This window comes from Cannabis sativa, chromosome 4 (genome assembly GCF_029168945.1).
Source record: "Cannabis sativa cultivar Pink pepper isolate KNU-18-1 chromosome 4, ASM2916894v1, whole genome shotgun sequence".
NCBI classification, from domain to species: domain Eukaryota; kingdom Viridiplantae; phylum Streptophyta; class Magnoliopsida; order Rosales; family Cannabaceae; genus Cannabis; species Cannabis sativa.
The window spans coordinates 53,003,604-53,024,231 of record NC_083604.1 but is presented as its reverse complement, the minus strand read 5'-3'; the positions used below and the strand labels follow the sequence as shown (position 1 = coordinate 53,024,231).

Below are 20,628 nucleotides of genomic sequence, written 5' to 3'. Positions count from 1 at the left end.
ACTTCTCCAAAAACTATGAAATTGGTGGGTAGTGTTCATGGCCAGGAGGTGACTGTACTTATTGATAGTGGAGCTACCCACAACTTCATAGCTACATCCTTGGTTACACAGCTCAAACTCCCCATTTCAGATACGGAATCATATGGAGTTCAAATGGGTACTGGGCAAGCGGTTAAAGGAGCGGGAGTTTGTGTAGGAGTGCCCATCTCTTTGCAAACGGTAGAAATCATTGATGATTTTCTACCCTTAGCTTTGGGAAGCACCGATGTAATATTGGGTGTTCAATGGTTGGAAACTTTGGGTGACACTTACCATAATTGGAAGGAAGGGGTCATGAGATTCAAGAGGGGTGGCCAAACCGTGGAGTTGCGTGGTAATCCGGCCCTCCACAAGACTCGTGTTTCACTAAAGACCATGATCAAGTCAATTAAGGAAGAACATGAAGGTTTATGGGTGGAGCTTGGTCACACTACCACCGTGGGGGTTGAGGATGACATTCCAGCCGCTATTTCGGAGCTATTGCAGCAGTTCTCGAGTGTCTTTGACATGCCAAACCAATTGCCACCCCCTCGGCACCGAGATCATGCTATTTGCCTTCGCCCCGGAGTAGCCCCGATCAGTATACGGCCCTATCGTTACCCTCATGTGCAAAAGGATGAGATTGAGAAACTAGTGAGTGAGATGTTGCAAGGAGGAATTTGTCAACCCAGTACGAGTCCATTCTCGAGCCCCGTCTTGTTGGTGAAGAAGAAGGATGGGAGTTGGCGTTTCTGTGTGGACTACCGGGCGCTTAACAAGGAAACTATTGCTGACAAGTTTCCAATACCGGTCATTGATGAGCTCCTTGACGAGTTGTATGGCGCTAAGGTCTTTTCGAAGCTGGATTTGAAATCGGGGTATCATCAAATACGGGTGCGACCTGAGGATGTGCCTAAGACCGCTTTTCGGACTCATGAGGGACACTACGAGTTCTTGGTTATGCCGTTCGGACTCACCAATGCGCCAGCAACATTTCAGGCCAACATGAATGAAATCTTTAGGCCATATCTGCGTCGGTTTGTGCTTGTGTTCTTCGACGACATATTGGTTTACAGTCCAACCATGGAAGCCCATCTTTCACACTTACAGGTAGTCCTGGATACCTTGGCTAAATACCAATTTTATGCTAACAAGAAGAAATGTTGTTTTGCTCAACAGCAATTGGAATACTTGGGTCACATTATATCTGCTTCTGGGGTTTCGGTGGACTCCAACAAGGTCCAAGCAATGTTAAATTGGCCGCTGCCCACAAGTTTGAAATGTCTCCGCGGGTTCTTGGGTCTTACAGGTTACTACCGCAAGTTTGTAAAGGGGTATGGGTCCATTGCAAGGCCTCTCACGGAGCAATTGAAGAAAGATCGATTCTGTTGGAATGATGAAGCTACTGCTGCCTTTGAAGCTCTCAAACATGCCATGGTCACCGTTCCAGTTTTAGCTCTTCCGGATTTTTCTAAGCAGTTTGTGATTGAGGCGGATGCCTCGGGTTATGCTTTAGGAGCTGTTCTCATGCAAGAAGGTCGGCCACTTGCGTATTTTAGCCAAGTCTTGAAGCCGCGGGCTCAACTCAAGTCCATTTATGAGAAGGAGCTCATGGCCATAGTGTTGGCAATTCTCAAATGGCGGCCATACTTGTTGGGTCGGAGGTTTTTGGTGCGCACCGACCAACAAAGCTTGAAGTTCCTTTTGGAACAACGTCTGGTATCTCCGGAACACCAAAAGTGGTTGGTGAAGTTACTTGGCTTTGATTTTGAGATACAATATCGACCGGGCATTGCTAACAAGGCTGCTGATGCCTTGTCAAGGGTTCTTCCCGCAGCTTGTGCCGTCCTTACTACATCCTCTTGGCTTGATTGGGAGATGATCCACCAAGAAGTGCTAGCTGATCCCCTATTGGCTAAGATTTGTGCTGATTTGGAGCAACACAAGGAGGTTCCCGGGTTCTCCTTTGATCATGGACAGTTGAGGTACAAGGGCCGAGTTGTGCTTGCTGCCACTTCTTCCCTTTTATCCCAGTTTTTGAAGGAATATCATGAGACTCCCATTGGGGGGCACTCCGGGGAAACACGCACTTACCAACGGATTCGGGCTGATGTGTTTTGGACAGGGATGAAGCAACATGTTGTTGACTTTGTTAGGCGTTGTGAGGTGTGTCAACGCAATAAGTCTATGGCGATGTCTCCAGCTGGGTTGCTACAACCGTTACCTCTACCTGCCCAGGTGTGGGATGATATCACCATGGATTTCATCGAAGGCTTGCCTCGTTCCGAAGGGGTGGATACGATCTTGGTAGTGGTTGATCGTTTAAGCAAATATAGCCACTTTATTCCTCTCCGCCACCCATTTACTGCCAAAACTGTGGCGGAAGCCTTCATTGACAACGTTGTCAAGCTCCATGGAATTCCGAGTTCCATTGTTTCTGACCGGGATCGTGTTTTCCTTAGTCACTTTTGGGCTGAATTGTTTAAGCAGCAAGGAACGCTTCTGAAGCGTAGTACGGCATACCACCCGCAAACCGATGGTCAAACAGAGGTCGTTAACCGTTGCCTTGAGACCTATTTGCGTTGTTTTGCCTCGGAGAAGCCTCGAGTGTGGGCTAAGTGGTTGTCATGGGCGGAATATTGGTATAACACTAGCTTCCATTCATCTTTGGGATGTACACCTTTCAAGGTGCTCTATGGCCGTGATCCTCCACCCTTGGTGCGCTATCCTGTGGGCGGTTCAGCGGTCTTGACTGTGGATCAAATGTTGGAAGATAGGGACTCCTTCCTTGATGACCTCAAGATGCACCTCCTTCGAGCCCAACACCGCATGAAGACCACGGCTGATTCCCACCGTCGTGAGGTCCGTTTTGAGGTTGGTGACTTGGTGTTTGTCAAACTCCGTCCCTACCGACAGAAGACTTTGGCTGTCCGTCGTAATGAAAAGTTGGCAGCCCGCTACTATGGGCCATTTCGGGTGTTGAGCCGAGTTGGCGAAGTGGCTTACAAGCTTGACCTTCCTCCTAGTGCAGCGGTGCACCCCGTCTTCCATGTTTCTCAGCTCCGAGCTGTTATTGGGGCAGCCTCCTCTTCCTCTACCTTTCCTTCCCAACTTACTCCAGAGTTGGAACTTCAAGTAGAGCCCGAGGAAGTACTGAATGTGCGCCATGGCACCAATGGTCCCGGTGATGAGGTTGATGTGTTGATTCGTTGGAAGAATTTGCCCTTATTCGAAGCTTCGTGGGAGAAATTTGAGACCATCCGCCAACAATTTCCTGCTTTCAACCTTGAGGACAAGGTTCGAGATATAGGGGGGGGTAATGTTAGAACCAAGGTGCGTTTCACTTATGCTAGGAGAGGTAAGAATGCTAAAGCGTAAGGGTAGTTTGGTCTTTTACTGTTTGGGTATTTTTGTAATTGTGAGTGAGTTTGTTGCAAGCTTGATATAGCACTGTTGTGGGGTTTTAGAGGTTTATGCTGGTATTGAGAATTCTTTTCTCTGCAGCAAGAGTTCTATAGGACTCATTCTGTAATCTTTTTGCCATTTAATTCAATAACACTCACTGGATGTTTCTTCATTATTTTACTGTCTATATGCTCTATTGGTAATTGAGGTTGCAGGGCATATCAATTCCCTAGGTCTTGGAATGGAAAGTGGAACCAAATCACACGTTGGATGTTCACCCCAGTTCTACAACATCCAAAAACAAGCTCAACAAATACCCTAGGTCTTTGTGATGTACTTGGAAAGATTACTACAACATCAAAGATCAATTTCGTAAGTTTCACCTTGATGGCCATTACAAAAGTGTAAGCACGCATCAACAAGGTGGCTTATTGTATACAGCTTATGTATTTGTGTCTCATCCTTCTCTTGGCACCAAAAACGGGCTCAACAGATACCCTAGGTCTTGGAATGGAAAGTGGAACCAAATCACACGTTGGATGTTCACCCCAGCTCTACAACATCCAAAAACAAGCTCAACAAATACCCTAGGTCTCTGTGATGTACTTGGAAAGATTACTACAACATCAAAGATCAATTTCGTAAGTTTCACCTTGATGGCATCCACAACCCCCCCTTCCCCTCACTCCCACCCACAATTAAATGGCCATTACAAAAGTGTAAGCACGCATCAACAAGGTGGCTTATTGTATACTACTTATGTATTTGTGCCTCATCCTTCTCTTGGCACCAAAAATAGGCTCAACAGATACTCTAGGTCTTGGAATGGAAAGTGTAACCAAATCACATGTTGGATGTTCACCCCAACTCTACAACATCCAAAAGCAAGCTCAACAAATTCCCTAGGTCTATGTGATGTACTTAGGAAGATTACTAAAACATCGAAGATCAATTTCGTAAGTTTCACCTTGATGGCAAGGTGCGTAGTTAGGCCGAAAATGGGTAATGATAAGCCCCCTATGCACTTTACCTACTACAATGCTAGGAGAAAATCTCAACAAAGAGTTCTAACAACTAATAAAAGAATACTTATTTGGCATCCCTTTAACTCTTTACCTGCTACAGTGCTAGGAGAAAATCTCAATAAAGTGTTGTAACAACTAATAAGAAGTTTACTTATTTGGCAGCGACCTACGTGACCAATGATCTAGAGGATGCAGGAACTTGAATCAGCACTTAAAGAAGGATAAACTAGTACCATAGTTTTCTTAGTGACATATCAGGACGTTCATGGGGGGCATAATTGATTCTTGAATTGTGAATATATTACTCGCATAATCATGGAAATTGTATTTTCTATTTGGTCCAATTAAATGGAATATGATAGACCTCTAATTAGATTCATGTTTGTTTGACATAAGAAAGGAGCTAAGAGTTGCCGAGTTGTGAAACAACAGAGAATCTCCTACTACTTGTGTGGATATAGCAGAACTTGTGAAGAGTTTGTTAGCTTGGGAAATGGTGCACCAAGAAGTATATGGAAGCATTGCTTGATAAAGGAAAGGCATCATAATTTAAGTGAGACATTATTTAAAGTATTGCCATGCTCTTGGGGGTTGTGAGGTTCTAGGTCCCTTTTTTTTTCTATTCTATACATTTTTTAAAAAAGAAAACAAACTTGTATTAATGAAAGATAAAATAAGAATAGGGGAAGGAAACACACAAAAGCGGAGATGGCAAATATACATAAGTGTTACATTCATCTAATCCTTAAACATGAAAATACAACAAAAACCTTCAAAAACTTCAAAAGAGAGGACAAATTATGATTATTTAAAAAAAAATGTTGTTGACAGATAACGGAAATCAATTCCTACGCTTATTCCCTTATTTATGGGATTTGTAATTTATTGTGTTTATTATCATTTATTATGTAGTTTAGAGTATAAGTTTAGAATAGAACCTCCTTTAACTAACTCCACTACCTTGCTTGGCTTATTAATTCGATGGATTCGAAAATCAACTGTAGGTATTTATTTTTCAAAACTACTAACAGGCTAAGATGTGCTCTAACCTTGGATTGCTTCCCAGATTATTGAAATCCACACCAAACTCGAAGATATCAAACAAGTTAATCACACTGTTACCCAATATTTTCCAGACTTACAAAACCTATCGTAGGAACTACATTTGTCCTTAGATACCACACCATTGTGTGCTGATTGCACCACACTCCAGCAGCAATAGTTAGAAAAAGATGGGGTTGTTGGGTTAAACAATTATCGTGATGAAGTCAGGGGCTATTTTGTTAGTCGTTCTCCTTTACATTGAATAATATTTTTCTAAGGTCATACGTGAAGAAGCACAAGCACATTGTCGTGTCATGCCCACCACTCCTACACTGCAACCCATAGAGAGCTCGTCACTTGTCTCAAAGTCAGGAACATCATCATTTGGAAGATCCAATCTTGACCTTCGACCTAATTGTACGGGTGACTGACCTTGGTGAAATCACTATAGCATGGTCACACGCGCTCCACTTGTTGGGAAATGGCAAACCTCCATACTGGCCTCCTAGTCATCAGAATGCAAGGCCTACCATACTCAAAATATAATATTGATTCTCCTGATGACTTCTTTCAGTCAGGATTAGCTAAAGCATTTATACACACTATTGAGTAAAACATCTATGAAATCTAAGCCTGAACCTGAGTCTCATAGAGCCTCAATTGCACACTAGTAATTTCTCTACTGCTTTTCGAACATCAAGAATCATCGAACTAGACATATGACAGGTTTAACTCATTTATTTGATTCTCTTTGTCCATGTTCCACTACATCGAGTGTCAAAATTGCAGATGACACTTACCTTTTGCAGGAATAGGCACCATTAAATTGTTTGCTTTAATTCTTATATCAGTACTTTATGTTCTTTCGTTAAAGTAGAATTTAATCTTTGTTCACAAATTAACATTTGATGATCATTGTCTTGTTAAATTTGTGTCAATCTCTTGTCATTTTCATGATCCATCATCGAGGAGGATGATTTGTAGTGCTAGTATTTGTAACGGACTTTATTTTTTTCATCATCCAAAAAATTAGCTGCCTTCTTTGCAGTATTTGACTTCAAGTTCCATTTCTAATTCTGTTTTTAATTCGAATTTTTGAACAATTATGTTATGGCATTGTCGACTTGGACACCTAAATTTTTTATATTTATAATCCTTCTTTGTTTATCCATAACAAAGTTGCTGATTTTCAATGTGATTTTGTCAATTTGCTAAACATACTCGTGTTTCATTTCTTCAAAAAAAGTGTCCACTATCAAGTCTGTTCTCTATTATTCACAATGACTTATGGGCATCCTCAAGAAATCACTACCTCTCATGGTAAGCATTGGTCTATTATACATTCATTAATGATCACACACGAATCATCTAGGTCTATCTTCTTCAAATCTTACAGTTTGAAGAAGGGCTTTTTCCTTTAAAGTATCTCGGGGTCTCTATGAGACCAACGAAATAGAAAGCGGAGGATTGTGGTTATAATCAAGAAGATCAAACTTAGCCTCCATTCATGGGTGAGTAGACATCTTTCTTATGCCGGAAGATGTCAGCTTATAAATTCAATTCTTTTGGGGCTTCGAAATTATTGGATGAACATCTTCTTGCTTCCTAAAAGTATTATCAAAGAGATAGATAAGCTTTGCTTATGGTTCTTATGGGGAAACAATGGCTCTAGAAGCAACTTTCATCTCACATCCTGGTCTAAAGTCTGCTTGCCAAAAATCTTTGGCGAATTGGGATTTGGTGATGGAATCAATTGGAACAAAGCTATGCTTGGTAAGTACATTTGGGTATAAGTCACCAACAAGAAACCTTGTGGGTGAAATGGGTCAAGTCGGTCTATTTAAAAGGCCAAAATTTCTGGAGCTACCAGCTTAATCTTAATTCAAGTTGGTATTGGCGCAAATTGTGCCAATTTTGTGAGGAAGTTTCTCAGCAAGCCATTGACAATGCTGGGCATGGAGGGAAGCTCAAGATAGGTCTTTTTATACAAATCAAATCGATCTTGAAAAGTTCAAATATCACAGCTTTGCTTGGAACAATTTCAGTGTGCCAAAACATCGGTTCATTGTTTGGCAGGTTATCAATGGCAAACTGCTTTTTTTCTTTGAAAAGAGAAAGAGGTCGCTGGTCTTAGAACGACCTCCCCCCGAAATGTTATTGAAACCCTCACTTGTAGCGGAGGAAAAGCCGTAGATAATTTACATCAGGTGCTTCCTCACTTGGACAACTGCAAATACCTTGTTTGTGAGATGACAGATGAGAATCATGGCCATTTTTTTTTCAAGTGTAGTTTCTCTATTCATGTTGTTAAGCTGATTCAAACCTGGTTAGGTCGTACTTGGCCTCTCGATTAAGAAGACTCGATCCATTGGATTGAAGACTTGGACAAAGGAGTATATGCTAAAGTCGCCTGCTGCTCAACCACTATATACCAGATTTGGTTAAATAGGAATGCTAGTGTCTTTAATAGATGCTCTTTTAATGTAAATGTGATTGTAAATAGGATAAAAAAGGAGGTTATGTATTATAAAAAAAGGAGGTTATGTATAGAGTCAATGGTTACTGTCAGCTGAATTGGAAAGAAAAGGACAGGAACTTAGTTAAAATGTTAGATTCCTGAAGCTGCTTTTTTTGGCTTTGCTGCTGCCGTGAGTGGCTGGTGTGTAATCTTTTTTGTTTGTGATTAATAGAATTCAATTTCTTGATCAAAAAAAAAAGTCTAAAACCTATCACGCATTCCAAAACTTCCACAAAGTTTCCAAAATGTTCCACACAATTCCATATAAGTAGCCTCACTCTTTGTACAAAACAATGGTACTGAATAATTCACTAACACCCTCAATCCTTATCTTCTCTAGAATGGATAGTTCATCAAAGCTCATGAGTGGATACCCCCAACAGGATGGGGTAGTGAAAAGAAAAAATTGTCATCTCTTAGAAATAGCCTGTGCCATTATGTTAAAAAGGTATATTCCAAAATATCTTTGGGGTGATGTTTTCCTAATAGACCACTTTAGTTCAAGACACTGTGTTCTACTCTTCAGTCTCTCTATTTACATGTTTTTACACATACTCTGCTAGTCAAAGTTTTTGATTGCACTGGCTTTGTCCATGTCCATGTTCACTCCCAACATAGGAGTAAACTTGATCCTCAAGCCATCAAGATAGTTTCCTTTAGTTATTCTCCTACTCAAAAAGGCTATTGTTGCTACTGTCCACTCACCGAGAAATTATACTTGTAAAAGGGGTAAATGTCAGTGTTGATTATGTATGTTGACGACATCATTGTCACTCACAACCATACTGAAGAGTTGATCCTAATCAAAGAAATGTTGGCAAAAGAATTTGAAGTTAAGGATCTCAGTGCACTCAAGTATTTTCTGGTAATGGAACTTGGTAGAAGCAAAAGAGGAATTTTCGTATCCCAAAGAACACACACTTGATCTCTTACAGGAGACAGGAATGCTTGAGAGATGAAGAAAATGTTTAAAGGAAGTCCAGTTGACAAGGGAAGTACTAGCAGTTGGTAGGGATGCTTATCTACCTCTCACATACCAAACATGATATTGCCTTTGTAGCAAGCTTGGTTAGTCAACATAGGCATGACCCATATCAAGGACATCTCAATGCAGTGTATGTATATAGAATTTAGAGGTATCTCAAAGAAACACCAAGAAAAAATCTTTCTTCAAAATGACAACTAAGAGGAAGGTTGACGTGTTTACAAATGTAGATTGGGCTAGGTAACAAATGATAGAAAGTCAACATTTGGGTATTGTATAATAGCATCGTGTAATGTGGTCACATGGCAGAGTAAAAAGCAAACTGTGGTTGCAATAAGCAGTGCAAAAGCAAAGTACAAAGCCATGGCCCATAAAGTATGAGAGGCAATATGGATTAAACTTAGGGGAATTGAAGATTGAATATGAAGCCCCCATGCAGCTTTACTATGATAATTAGTGTAGCATCAGTAATGCACATAACCCTATACATTATGACAACTAAACACGTAGAAGTGTTTCATCATTTTATTAAAGAGGGGATTGACAGAGGAATTGTCAGCACTAGATATGTTTATACGGATAAACAATTTGTTGATCTCACAAAGGGTTTAATTGAGAGAGTATTTGATTTCCTAGTTAACAAGCAAGTCATCAATAAGCAGTGTTAACAAATAACATAAATCAATTCCTACGATTATTTCCTTATTTATAGGATTTGTAACTAATTTATAATTTATTGCGTTTATTACATTTATTTTGTAGTTTAGGGTATTAGCCTATTAGGTATATAACCCCTATATATGTATATATATGTGTGTGTGTATTAGAAGACTTACGAAAGAAACATATAATTTTTTTCTCCTTAGATTCTTTAAAAGTGTATAAATGGTAAGTTGTAGATGAAGACTTTAATTTCTACCCTTCCCACTCTAAAACCTAAAATGAGGAAATTCCAATATACTAGCAACTAAAGTAAAAGGATAAGAGCAATCCTATAAGTTTCTCTATTCTATTCTTTAAAATACAACACCAAAACCTATCTATCTCTATTTTACCTCAAATTTTTACATTACGTCATACATCAGCTTCTCTATATTCTATATCTGTATTACTTAAATAATATACTTTTCAATTTATATACTATCACATTATTAAATTTAAAATATGAATAAAATTACATTGTTAAAGTACTCTTGAAAGAATAAAATATTATATGTAATAGTAACATACGTTTAGAGAATATATAGTGCTTTGCTACATGTAGAGAAGCACTATTGCATTCTTCATTTGCTTCTTTATAATAGAGCTACTGATGTAGCACCTTTTTGTCCATTTTTACCTTTGTCTCTACTCTAAAATAAAGAAAAGGCACTTATACATCGTCGAGTGTGAGTGCTCTAAGAAATAAGAGACCTCCTTGTCCAAGATCATGAATCCCCTTAAATTTACATTTTAGCCTTCATTAAGAAGAAAGACATCCATGAATCCATTTCCTCCAAAACCCTTCTTATTAAATACAAAACACAAAAGTTCCCTTCTTAGAAAACATAATCCTTCTCAAAATCAATTTTGAACACCATACCCTGCTTTTCGAAGCTTCTATATTCCTCGACAACCTCTTTTTCCATTAGACCAACATCAAGAATATTTTCAAGACACAAACTCCTTTTAAGAATCTAAAATAATCCCTTGAGACATCTCTGACTCTTGCATTTATCTTTGCAATCAAATAAGGTTGTGGTCTCCAATTTGAACAAGGGACCTTCATTAAGATACTGAAGAAAGACATCCATGAATCCAATTCCTCCAAAAACCCTTCTTATTAAATGAAAATCACAAAAATTCCATTCTTAGAAATCCTAAGCCTTCTCAAAATCAATTTTGAATACCATACCCTTCTTTTGGAAGCTTCTATATTCCTTGACTACCACACTTACCATTAGAATAACATCGAGATTGTTTTCAAAACATAAGATCTTAAGAATCTAAAATAGTCCCTTGAGATATCTCTTTGACTCTTGCATCTACGTTTGCAATATAATAAGGCAGTGGTCTCCAATTCGAACAAGGACCCTCCATGTTTATGGTTTATAATGTCCACCAAGTGTGCTAGCTATATAATACACTACCTCCAAGCTTTCTTATGTTATTGGAAAGAATGAAAGGCAGGCAATATGCATATTTTGGCTAAAAGCTTAGCTTTGTGTTGGGGAAAGAGAACCAAGGTCTCAAATTTCATGCATTTCAATTAGTACTTTAATATTATCCTTCTTATTCTTTTCTATTCCATTTGAATCAAATTTGGTACACATTACTAGTCCCAAAAAAATAAAATAAAGAAACTGAGTAAAATAGTGTGAACATCAATGATATAGAACTAGAAATACCAACATAGCTAATATTTTATAAAATGATAGGAAACAGGTATACAAATACTTAAGTACCAGTATAGAACATAATTTGTGGATGATAGTTGACTTCATAATGGTAATCATTCATTATAAACTAAAAGCACAAAAGACCAACTAGCCATTAGACAGAGGTAAGAATAAGCAGAAAACTTACATAGTTCCTAAGCTCATCTTGCAGATGCTTGACCAACATATTATCCTCTGAAGTGGCAACTTCTTGAAATGTGAAAGTTGATAATTTCTTCTCTAGTTCACACTTCAATAGCAAGCACTGAAAAAAAAATAATAACTATATTATTTCATGACCAGTCAGTTACTTCTCATCTTAGTTATATCCATCCTTATGATCAATTTCTGTGTCATCCTTATACAATAGTTATATTTATCCTTATAATAATATGTAATGGATTATGGATAAGATTTTGGTGTATCATATTATTGTGTTGAAATTCTGGAAAAGAAGAAAGTAAAAGCTGCTAGAATACAGTATCAGAATAGGTTGTTACATATAAATATGTATAATATAAATCTATACATATGTGCATACTGCATACAATGTAAGTGAATTTCTAGTATACATGCGAATCTATAATGTAATCAGAAGATTTCTATGTTGTTATATTGAGCATTCAATAATTTAAAAATCAAAAGAGGGTCTGCATAACGGAGGTTAGATGTAAATATAAATTAAAAGTTGTACCAAGATAGTGAAGCAATCGTGAAAGACACCAAAAGATTTGGGTGGTAATGATGATAACTACTGTGTGGAGTATTTTTCTGGGAAGATAAAGTTGGATCTTCAAAGAAAATTGTATGCAATTTTTATGTGGAACAAGTTCAATGTTTAGCATCACTCTTGTGAAAATATACCTTAATCTTGGTACAATTTTCTTTGTTCTTTAGCGGGATATTGTATCCTCCAATTTTTCTGTAAATTATTCTTTTTCAGTCCTTAACAATCTGCTTCTGTTAAAGAAAAGAGAGTGATACGTAGGATTTTATCCCCTTAAACTATGACATTTCTAGAGTTTGCCCCCTCAACTTTTTTCTCTAGAAAAAATGTCCATGAACTATAGCAACCATTGCAAATGTGACTCTTCATTTGTATTTCGTTCATTTTTTAAATGGTTTGCTGATATGGCAAACAAGCCAATATTATAATTGCACTACAAAGGTCTATTCAAGTAACTCAAGTCCGCTGAAATTGAGCTTATAGGTGATAAACTTACAAACATAATATCTAAGAATGCAAACACATATTCCCAAAATTTGTTACTAGACGATATCTTTATATATGTACGTAATTTTCATCTAGACTCTTGAATTACACCTGATTAATACCACATCAGTGCTATATCAACAAACTATTTGTTATATTATTTATAATAATATAATATATAGATTAAATATGTGTAATAAACTAATAATATGTAACATATGACAATGTATATTAGTTGTCATCTTTTTGTAACATTTAGGAGTTACTTGTTACTATGAGTAACCTCCACCATCATCACCAACATTAAGAGTGTAAAAAGATGTTACACATCTTAATTTGAAATTCTTAATGCTATAGGAGTTATGGTGTGTGTAGGAGTTACATTTGAGTCCATAACATCTATGGGGTTATGAGTTTGAATTTCAAATGGTGATGATATCCTAAACACTATATAAAGAGGTCTAAGATGCTCATTTTGGAGAAGAAGTTTTCTATCAAGAAAGCACTTTGCTAGAAAACCCTAAAAGGCTTGATAATTCCCAAAGCTATTTCCTAGAGAGTTCCCTTAGTGCTTAGAGATAGGGGGAAATAAGCTTTTGGACAAAGGTGTAATACCTTGTTCAAGTCATGGTGATCCCCACTAATCTACACTCAAGGTTGTGAGTGAGTGTTTATATATATATTATTCTCTTGTTATATATACATATATTATATTACATGCATGTGTTGTAATCTTCTCTTCTACCTTTCATATATATATATATATATAATTTATAGTGTATATATATGTATTGTAACATATATTTCATCAAATCTCTTTTATTGTCCTTGTATTATTTTTACAATTGAGTTGTATATATCTTGGTTTATCTTCCATTGTAATAATATCTCTAACAATCAAAAGCTTATCCCTTTTCAATGGAAGAGGTGATAAATCAAGTGTGAGAACACAAGGATAAGAGATTATATGTGAAAACCATTCATGGGTGAGCATGGTGGTGTATATTATGTGATTTACTATATTTTTTATATGATAGTAATATATATGATATATATATGAGTTATATATATGCGATCATGTGTTTATATCATATTATATATATGATATTTAAATTTTATATCATGTTATTGTATGTATATATGTGAGATATATAATATATATCATGTATATTAATATGTATATATATGTTATATATGTGTGAGGTATGTAACATATATAGTTGTGTAATTAATGTATATATTATGTGTGTATGATATATATATGTATATTATAGTATATATGTTATATATATATGAGATATGTAACTTATATATTATGAATTTAATATTGATATTATGTGTAAGTTACATATGAGATGTGATTAGTAACATACATATTATATTAATATATGAGTTACATAGCAAGATAATAATAAAATAGTGTTTATTACTATTGTGAGAATTATTATCATCTATTTTGTGAATAAAGAATATTTTAAATTCTTTTTCAATTTGGTGGTGAACATCTCACTTTATGAGATAATAAAAGATGGCTTTTGAGAAGTTACATCTTTTATTGGATTATAAGAGATAATCATCTCATATTATGAGATAAGAAAAGTGAACTATATGAGAGTTACACTTATGAGAATTGTCTTGTCATAGCAAGAACAATAGATTAAAAGTGGATCCAAACTTGTGAAATGAGCCATAAATTGGAAGAGCAATTTTGGACTCAAAAGTAAATGAATCAATGTGGATTCAAAAATAGTGAAAAGATAACAAAATTGGAGAAGTAATTTTGAATCTTAAATAATCAAAGTGGTGAACAAAATTGATGAGAATTTTGTTAACCTTGGTATAATTTTGGGCTAATCTCAATGAGGAGATAACCTTAAAATTATGAGAAAAAATAATCACATTATTTTGTAAGTGATGATGTGAGTTTGATATTTTAGTTTTGTTGAGAAAACTAAAAATGTCAAATGGTATTTTTAAAGTGGCCTTAAAGAGTCATTTGAAGAGGAAAATACAAAAATGTGATATTTAATATACACTTTATGGTAGAAATGTGGGGGTGAACCACAAATTTAATCAAAATGTGATGAGACATTGTTGATATTTTTTATTTTGAATTCAAATTCTAAATCAAGTTTGGCTATGTGCATAAGTGAAAATATTGACATATTTGGTGTCAAATTTTTGGTAAAAATAATTTCAAGAAGGAAATTTAATTTAAGAAAAATTATAGAGACGAAGTGGTCTTCTATATTTTAAAATCAAGATATTATCTTGATAGTGAAATGTGAAAGTGTGGGGGTGATACTCCAATATGAAAAGTTTAAGACATGTTTGGTGTCTTAAAATAAAGTATAATTTAGACATGTTTGGTGTCTAAATTAGTGTTTAATTTTGATATGCATGGTATCAAAATTATTGAGAATTTGAGTTGTGTGAAAATTAATCTTTTATGATTAAATTTTCAAAGCTTAAGTACTTAAGGAGAAAAGTGGTCACAAAGTGAACACTATATTTTGGCATGCATGATTCACATGGAATCAATAGTGAGAGGTTATAACAAATCGCTTAATCTCCGTACAAGATTAAAGCATGAATTTTCGAGGGATGGGACCTAAACTCCCTTAGTGTTTCTCTCATTGATGGTAACCTATCTTAACACTAGTAAACATCTAGTCTTAAGTTCAATAGGTAATAACAAGTCAATAGAGTGAATATTGTACTCAATTGTCCCATCTATGGATGAGTACATGTTGTGAAAATTGAGGGTTAAAACCGAAAGGTTTTTTAATGGAGCTTAAGCTTAAGAAAACTCACTTAAGCTTAAGAAGTGTCTAACGAGTGGTGAGACACTAAAAATCCACCTATATGGACTAGAGGTGGTGCCGCCTTTTATGAGAATTGGGAGTTATTCTCTAGAGAGACCATGAATTGGAATTTTGCACATGGCCATTAACGGTGCAAGAGCGAGACATGCGGTCTCAAGTGAGCATTAGCGAGGGTGTGTGTGTTATCACCGGTTTGTATTAAAGGAATAATGGTTCAATGCTACGGCAACCAAAATTTCATCAAACTTTGTGGTAATTACACTAAAATAAAATTCAAGTCGAAAGACATTTTATCTAATGCACCTAAGCAAGACTTCTTAAAAGTGTGTATTTAGTCAATCAAAGTGGGGGAATGTTATATTTTGATATAATATTTTTGATTGATTAAATAAATGTTACAAAAGTTACAAGTTTGTTACTAAAGAGATAATATTTAATCTAGTGGGGGATTGTTATATTATTTATAATAATATAATATATAGATTAAATATGTGTAATAAACTAATAATATGTAACATATGACAATGTATATTAGTTGTCATCTTTTTGTAACATTTGGGAGTTACTTGTTACTATGAGTAACCTCCACCATCATCACCAACATTAAGAGTGTAAAAAGATGTTACACATCTTAATTTGAAATTCTTAATGCTATAGGAGTTATGGTGTGTGTAGGAGTTACATTTGAGTCCATAACATCTATGGGGTTATGAGTTTGAATTTCAAATGGTGATGATATCCTAAACACTATATAAAGAGGTCTAAGATGCTCATTTTGGAGAAGAAGTTTTCTATCAAGAAAGCACTTTGCTAGAAAACCCTAAAAGGCTTGATAATTCCCAAAGCTATTTCCTAGAGAGTTCCCTTAGTGCTTAGAGATAGGGGGAAATAAGCTTTTGGACAAAGGTGTAATACCTTGTTCAAGTCATGGTGATCCCCACTAATCTACACTCAAGGTTGTGAGTGAGTGTTTATATATATATTATTCTCTTGTTATATATACATATATTATATTACATGCATGTGTTGTAATCTTCTCTTCTACCTTTCATATATATATATATATAATTTATAGTGTATATATATGTATTGTAACATATATTTCATCAAATCTCTTTTATTGTCCTTGTATTATTTTTACAATTGAGTTGTATATATCTTGGTTTATCTTCCATTGTAATAATATCTCTAACACTATTTATAAAAGTTAAAGGAATGCAATCAAATGGACACACTTGCAATGGTGGCTATAGTTTGAGGGGGTTCTTTTTACAAAAAAGTGTTTTGAAAACTCTACAAGAACCATAGTTCACGAGAAAAATATATTAGGTATTGAAAAAAATAAAATGCACAAACCTCTTTAAGTTGATTCTGTGAATGTTCTAGCTGCTCTTTCAGTAGCTCTGATTCTTCCTTGGCACTATTAGCTTTAAACTCCATCCTTTCAAGCTACAAATCAAAGAAATACAGTTACCAAAAAAAATGTTCCTGTACAGACAATTTGAAATCTCAAACTAAATTGACGAGTAAAAACAACTCACATCAGCATTAATTCTAGAAAGTGAAAGTTTTGACTCTCTTTTCAGCTGTTCAAGTTCACTGCCAAGACGTTGTTTCTCTCTCTCTGTACTTTCAGAAAGATGACTAAGTTTTTCCTTCAAAATACCTACTTCCTCCTCTGCCAAAGCTGCCTTAGACTCCGCTTTCAAGCGAAGGCTCATTTCAGTTTGGAACTTTACCTGAATTTTAAATAAGGAACAACATTATAAATATGTATAAATATATATATATATAGCTGAGTACATTACGAAGTGGCAATAAACTTGAATGAACAAGAGAAACCAAACAGTCTGGTGTCTGGAAGGAGAAATAAATTCACCATCAAAACATATTTTCAGCAACAAAATAGATAACCATCATACTTTTTTAAGTAACTTCTACTAAATCTAAAACAAATTCCACCAAAAACATGATCATCACTGATATTGCTGTTACCCATATTAAAATTCCTTAGCCATTAAAACGAAATTAAATACCACATGTTCATTGTACGACTGTAGCTGCTGTTTATAACGTTCCTGAGAATCATCGATCTCCTTCAAAAGCTGTTCTTGCAGCGATTGTTCACGTCCTTTTGCAGCAGCAAGTTCTTGCTCTGAATATAGGATTTGATCCACATATTTATTCTTCTCTGCTTCTGCAACATTTACTGCAACTTAGGACATTCACATACTACTACCGAAACAAGAATATTCAAAAAAATTGGAGATTCATAAAAGATAATATCCAAGTATATGATAATATGAAACTGAACAAACATTTGTATGCAAAATCACTAACACAAAAATTACAACGCAATTCTAGCTAGCAATACTAAGTTTGTAAATTAACAAACGAACCAAGGTTGTGGAACTTCTCATTTAATGCCTCAAATTTTGACTGATAATCGCTAGCTTCCTTCTCCGCAGAGCTTAAGGCAACAAGGAAATCCGATTTGACCTAGAGCGGGTTATTAAGCACGTAATAAATGCAAACCAAAGCGAGTTACAATGGAGAAAAAGAATGAAGGAATCAATGGAGAAAAATAAATGTCCCTAACCAATTGGCGACATTGATAGGTGCAGAGCATTGGCTGGGAGGAGGAGTCATGGTCGTGGTCGTGGTCGTGGTCGTTGGGCTTCGGAGACGAGGATGGAGGATCCTCGTAGATAATGAGAGGACGATCGGAACCGGGTGCCGCCGGTGATACGCTGTTCGGAGCTAGGGTTTCCGAAGGCCGAGGCCTCTTCTGTTGAGGAGTCCTAATTATCATCTTCTACGGCAAACAGAACTCTCTCCAGTCTCCTCTTTAAATTCAAAAGAGAGGCCGCCAGTTTTTCTGTGTTTAATTTCTCAATTTTTCCTTTATTTTTTTTTTTTTTTGGCTAATTAGTAATTTTTCTACCGAACTTTGACATGTACTAAATCGTGCTCCTGAACTTTTTTAGTCGTTAAAAATTCCTCTGAACTATTGAGATTGTTAAGTTTAAGGACTTTTGTTTAATTTTAGTAAAAAAATTCTAACATGGATGAAAGTTCAATGGGCATGATTTAGTACATATCAAAATTTGAGGGGCATGATTTGGTAGATATCAAAGTCTGGGAGCATGGTTTAGTACATAAACAATCACTGATATAGTAAAATTGAATGAAATTAGAAAAAAGTCCTTAAATTTAACAATCTCAATAGTTCGGGAGGAATTTCTAACGGCCAAAAAGGTTCAAGGAGCACGATTTAGTACATGTCAAAGTTCGAGGGGAAAAATTACTAATTAGCCTTTTTTTTTTAACTTAAGTTTCGTTTGTTAATGTTTGTGTCCGAACCAAAGCTAATTCGCTGACTACAAGTCAAAAGTTTGCAACACTACGTCGTTTCGAACATTCTCTCCTTTTCCTTTTTTTTAAGGCTAGGATTTTTACCCCTTGGACTTTCACATGTACCAAATTATGCCCCTGAACTTTTAAGGTCGTTAAAAAAGCCTCATAAACTATTGAGATTGTTGAATTTAAGGACTTTTGTCCAATTTTAGTGAAAAAGTCTAATATGGATGAAAGTTCAGATGGCATGATTTAATACATTTCAATGTTCAAGGGGCATGATTTGGTATATATCAAAGTATGAGGAGCATGGTTTAGTACATAAACAATCACTGAAATAGTAAATTGAATGAAATTAGACAAAAGTCCTTAAATTCAACAATTTCAATAGTTCAGGAGCTTTTTTAATGACATTAAAAGTTCAGGGGACATAATTTGGTACATATTAAAGTTCAGGGTAAAAAATCATAATTAACCTTTTTTTAATTTTAAAACGATAAAATCATTTTGGATTTTTTGTTTTACAAAAATTACTGAATGAACTATCTGTTTTGTTAAATAATAAATTGAATCTTATATTTTCTTAAATGATATAAAACACTACCCTAAATTGATTTTTTATCAAAATAAAAGTTAATAATAACATGATCTAGAGTTATTATGACAAAATTGGATACATTTCGTTATAGTGAGATTTTCTCACCTAGGAACTCGAGACCGGACTCCTATTGAAAAGACACGTGTTTTCACTTTCCTCGAGGAGAGCTGAGATGTCGATGAGAGACCCCTCGAATATGAACCTCACCTGAACTAGATTCAGCGAGATGATGCGAACATGACCGAGTCTAATTGCATTCGTATGGCTTGCATAATGTAGGACCAAGGAACAGTTTGAAACTCGCATGTACCAGGGTATATGCGAGTATCCCCAAGATCCTCCTGCGAAAACGTAGAGATCAATTCTCTACTCTGCGAGCTAGTCCAGTTGACCCGACAGCCTTGATAAACTGGTACAGACTCGCATGTCTTAGTTTATTGGCTCATTACAAGATGTCTGTATAAATGACTTTAAGAGGACGCAGACATCCTAGACTCAACTAGTCCCGAATGCATTTTAAGTCTGCAAGCTTATGTAAGAATATGAACAGCCAACTTGCGCTATAGAAGTCACATACGTTGTTGTATTTAGTGAATTAAAATGGAAATTGTTCTTCATTTATTATGTTTACGTTTTTTAGTTTAATTATTGTAATTCAATGTACAAATGGATTGATAATGAATTCAATCTCTGTGTAAATGAATGGACACTTGCTTTGTATATAAAGGAGTGATCCAACATGAAATGGAAAAAGACAGAAATCCTTGCAACAGTGGACTAAGCAAACCGTGATCTGACTAAACCACTATACTCCCTTGTGTTCTTTATATTTCCAGTTTTTATTAAGTATTTTGTCTCGTTAACTTGAATACTCGCCATTCTAGGTTGAGTACTCGCATAAACTCCCCATTATACCGTTATTATATTTTATTTTGGTGTTGTAAAAATTCCTTCAATAACATTTGGCGTCGTCTATGGGAACGAAATACTTTGTTGATTTAGAAGGAAAATCACTATGGTTGGAAATCAGACAACTAGAGATAACAACAATGGATCAATCAACATCGGGACGATGAATGTCCCACTTCCAAGAAACAGGACACCTCCCATCGACACATCAACGGAGGAGTGGGACGAACAAATATAACACCTCTCAATTTGTTACCAGAAACTGCTGCTCATGTCGGAGAAACATCCACACCGGCGGCCACGGTGGGGCAGTT

At 35.8% G+C, this 20,628-nt stretch overlaps 1 protein-coding gene across 1 annotated transcript in view; it reads right to left on the bottom strand.

Annotated features, from left to right (window-relative positions):
- Window positions 1–18,339, bottom strand: part of LOC115713293 (mitotic spindle checkpoint protein MAD1) — a 31,224-nt gene extending 12,885 nt beyond the window's left edge. The window contains exons 1-6 of the mRNA XM_061114189.1: window positions 18,050–18,339; window positions 17,850–17,949; window positions 17,487–17,647; window positions 16,992–17,189; window positions 16,807–16,899; window positions 11,561–11,677 (exon numbers count right to left, since the gene is read on the bottom strand). Of these exons, the coding sequence (XP_060970172.1) occupies window positions 11,561–11,677; window positions 16,807–16,899; window positions 16,992–17,189; window positions 17,487–17,647; window positions 17,850–17,949; window positions 18,050–18,262 (882 nt within the window). The 5' untranslated portion in view covers window positions 18,263–18,339. The remainder of the gene's footprint in view (window positions 1–11,560; window positions 11,678–16,806; window positions 16,900–16,991; window positions 17,190–17,486; window positions 17,648–17,849; window positions 17,950–18,049) is intronic.
- Window positions 18,340–20,628: the final 2,289 nt, after the last annotated feature.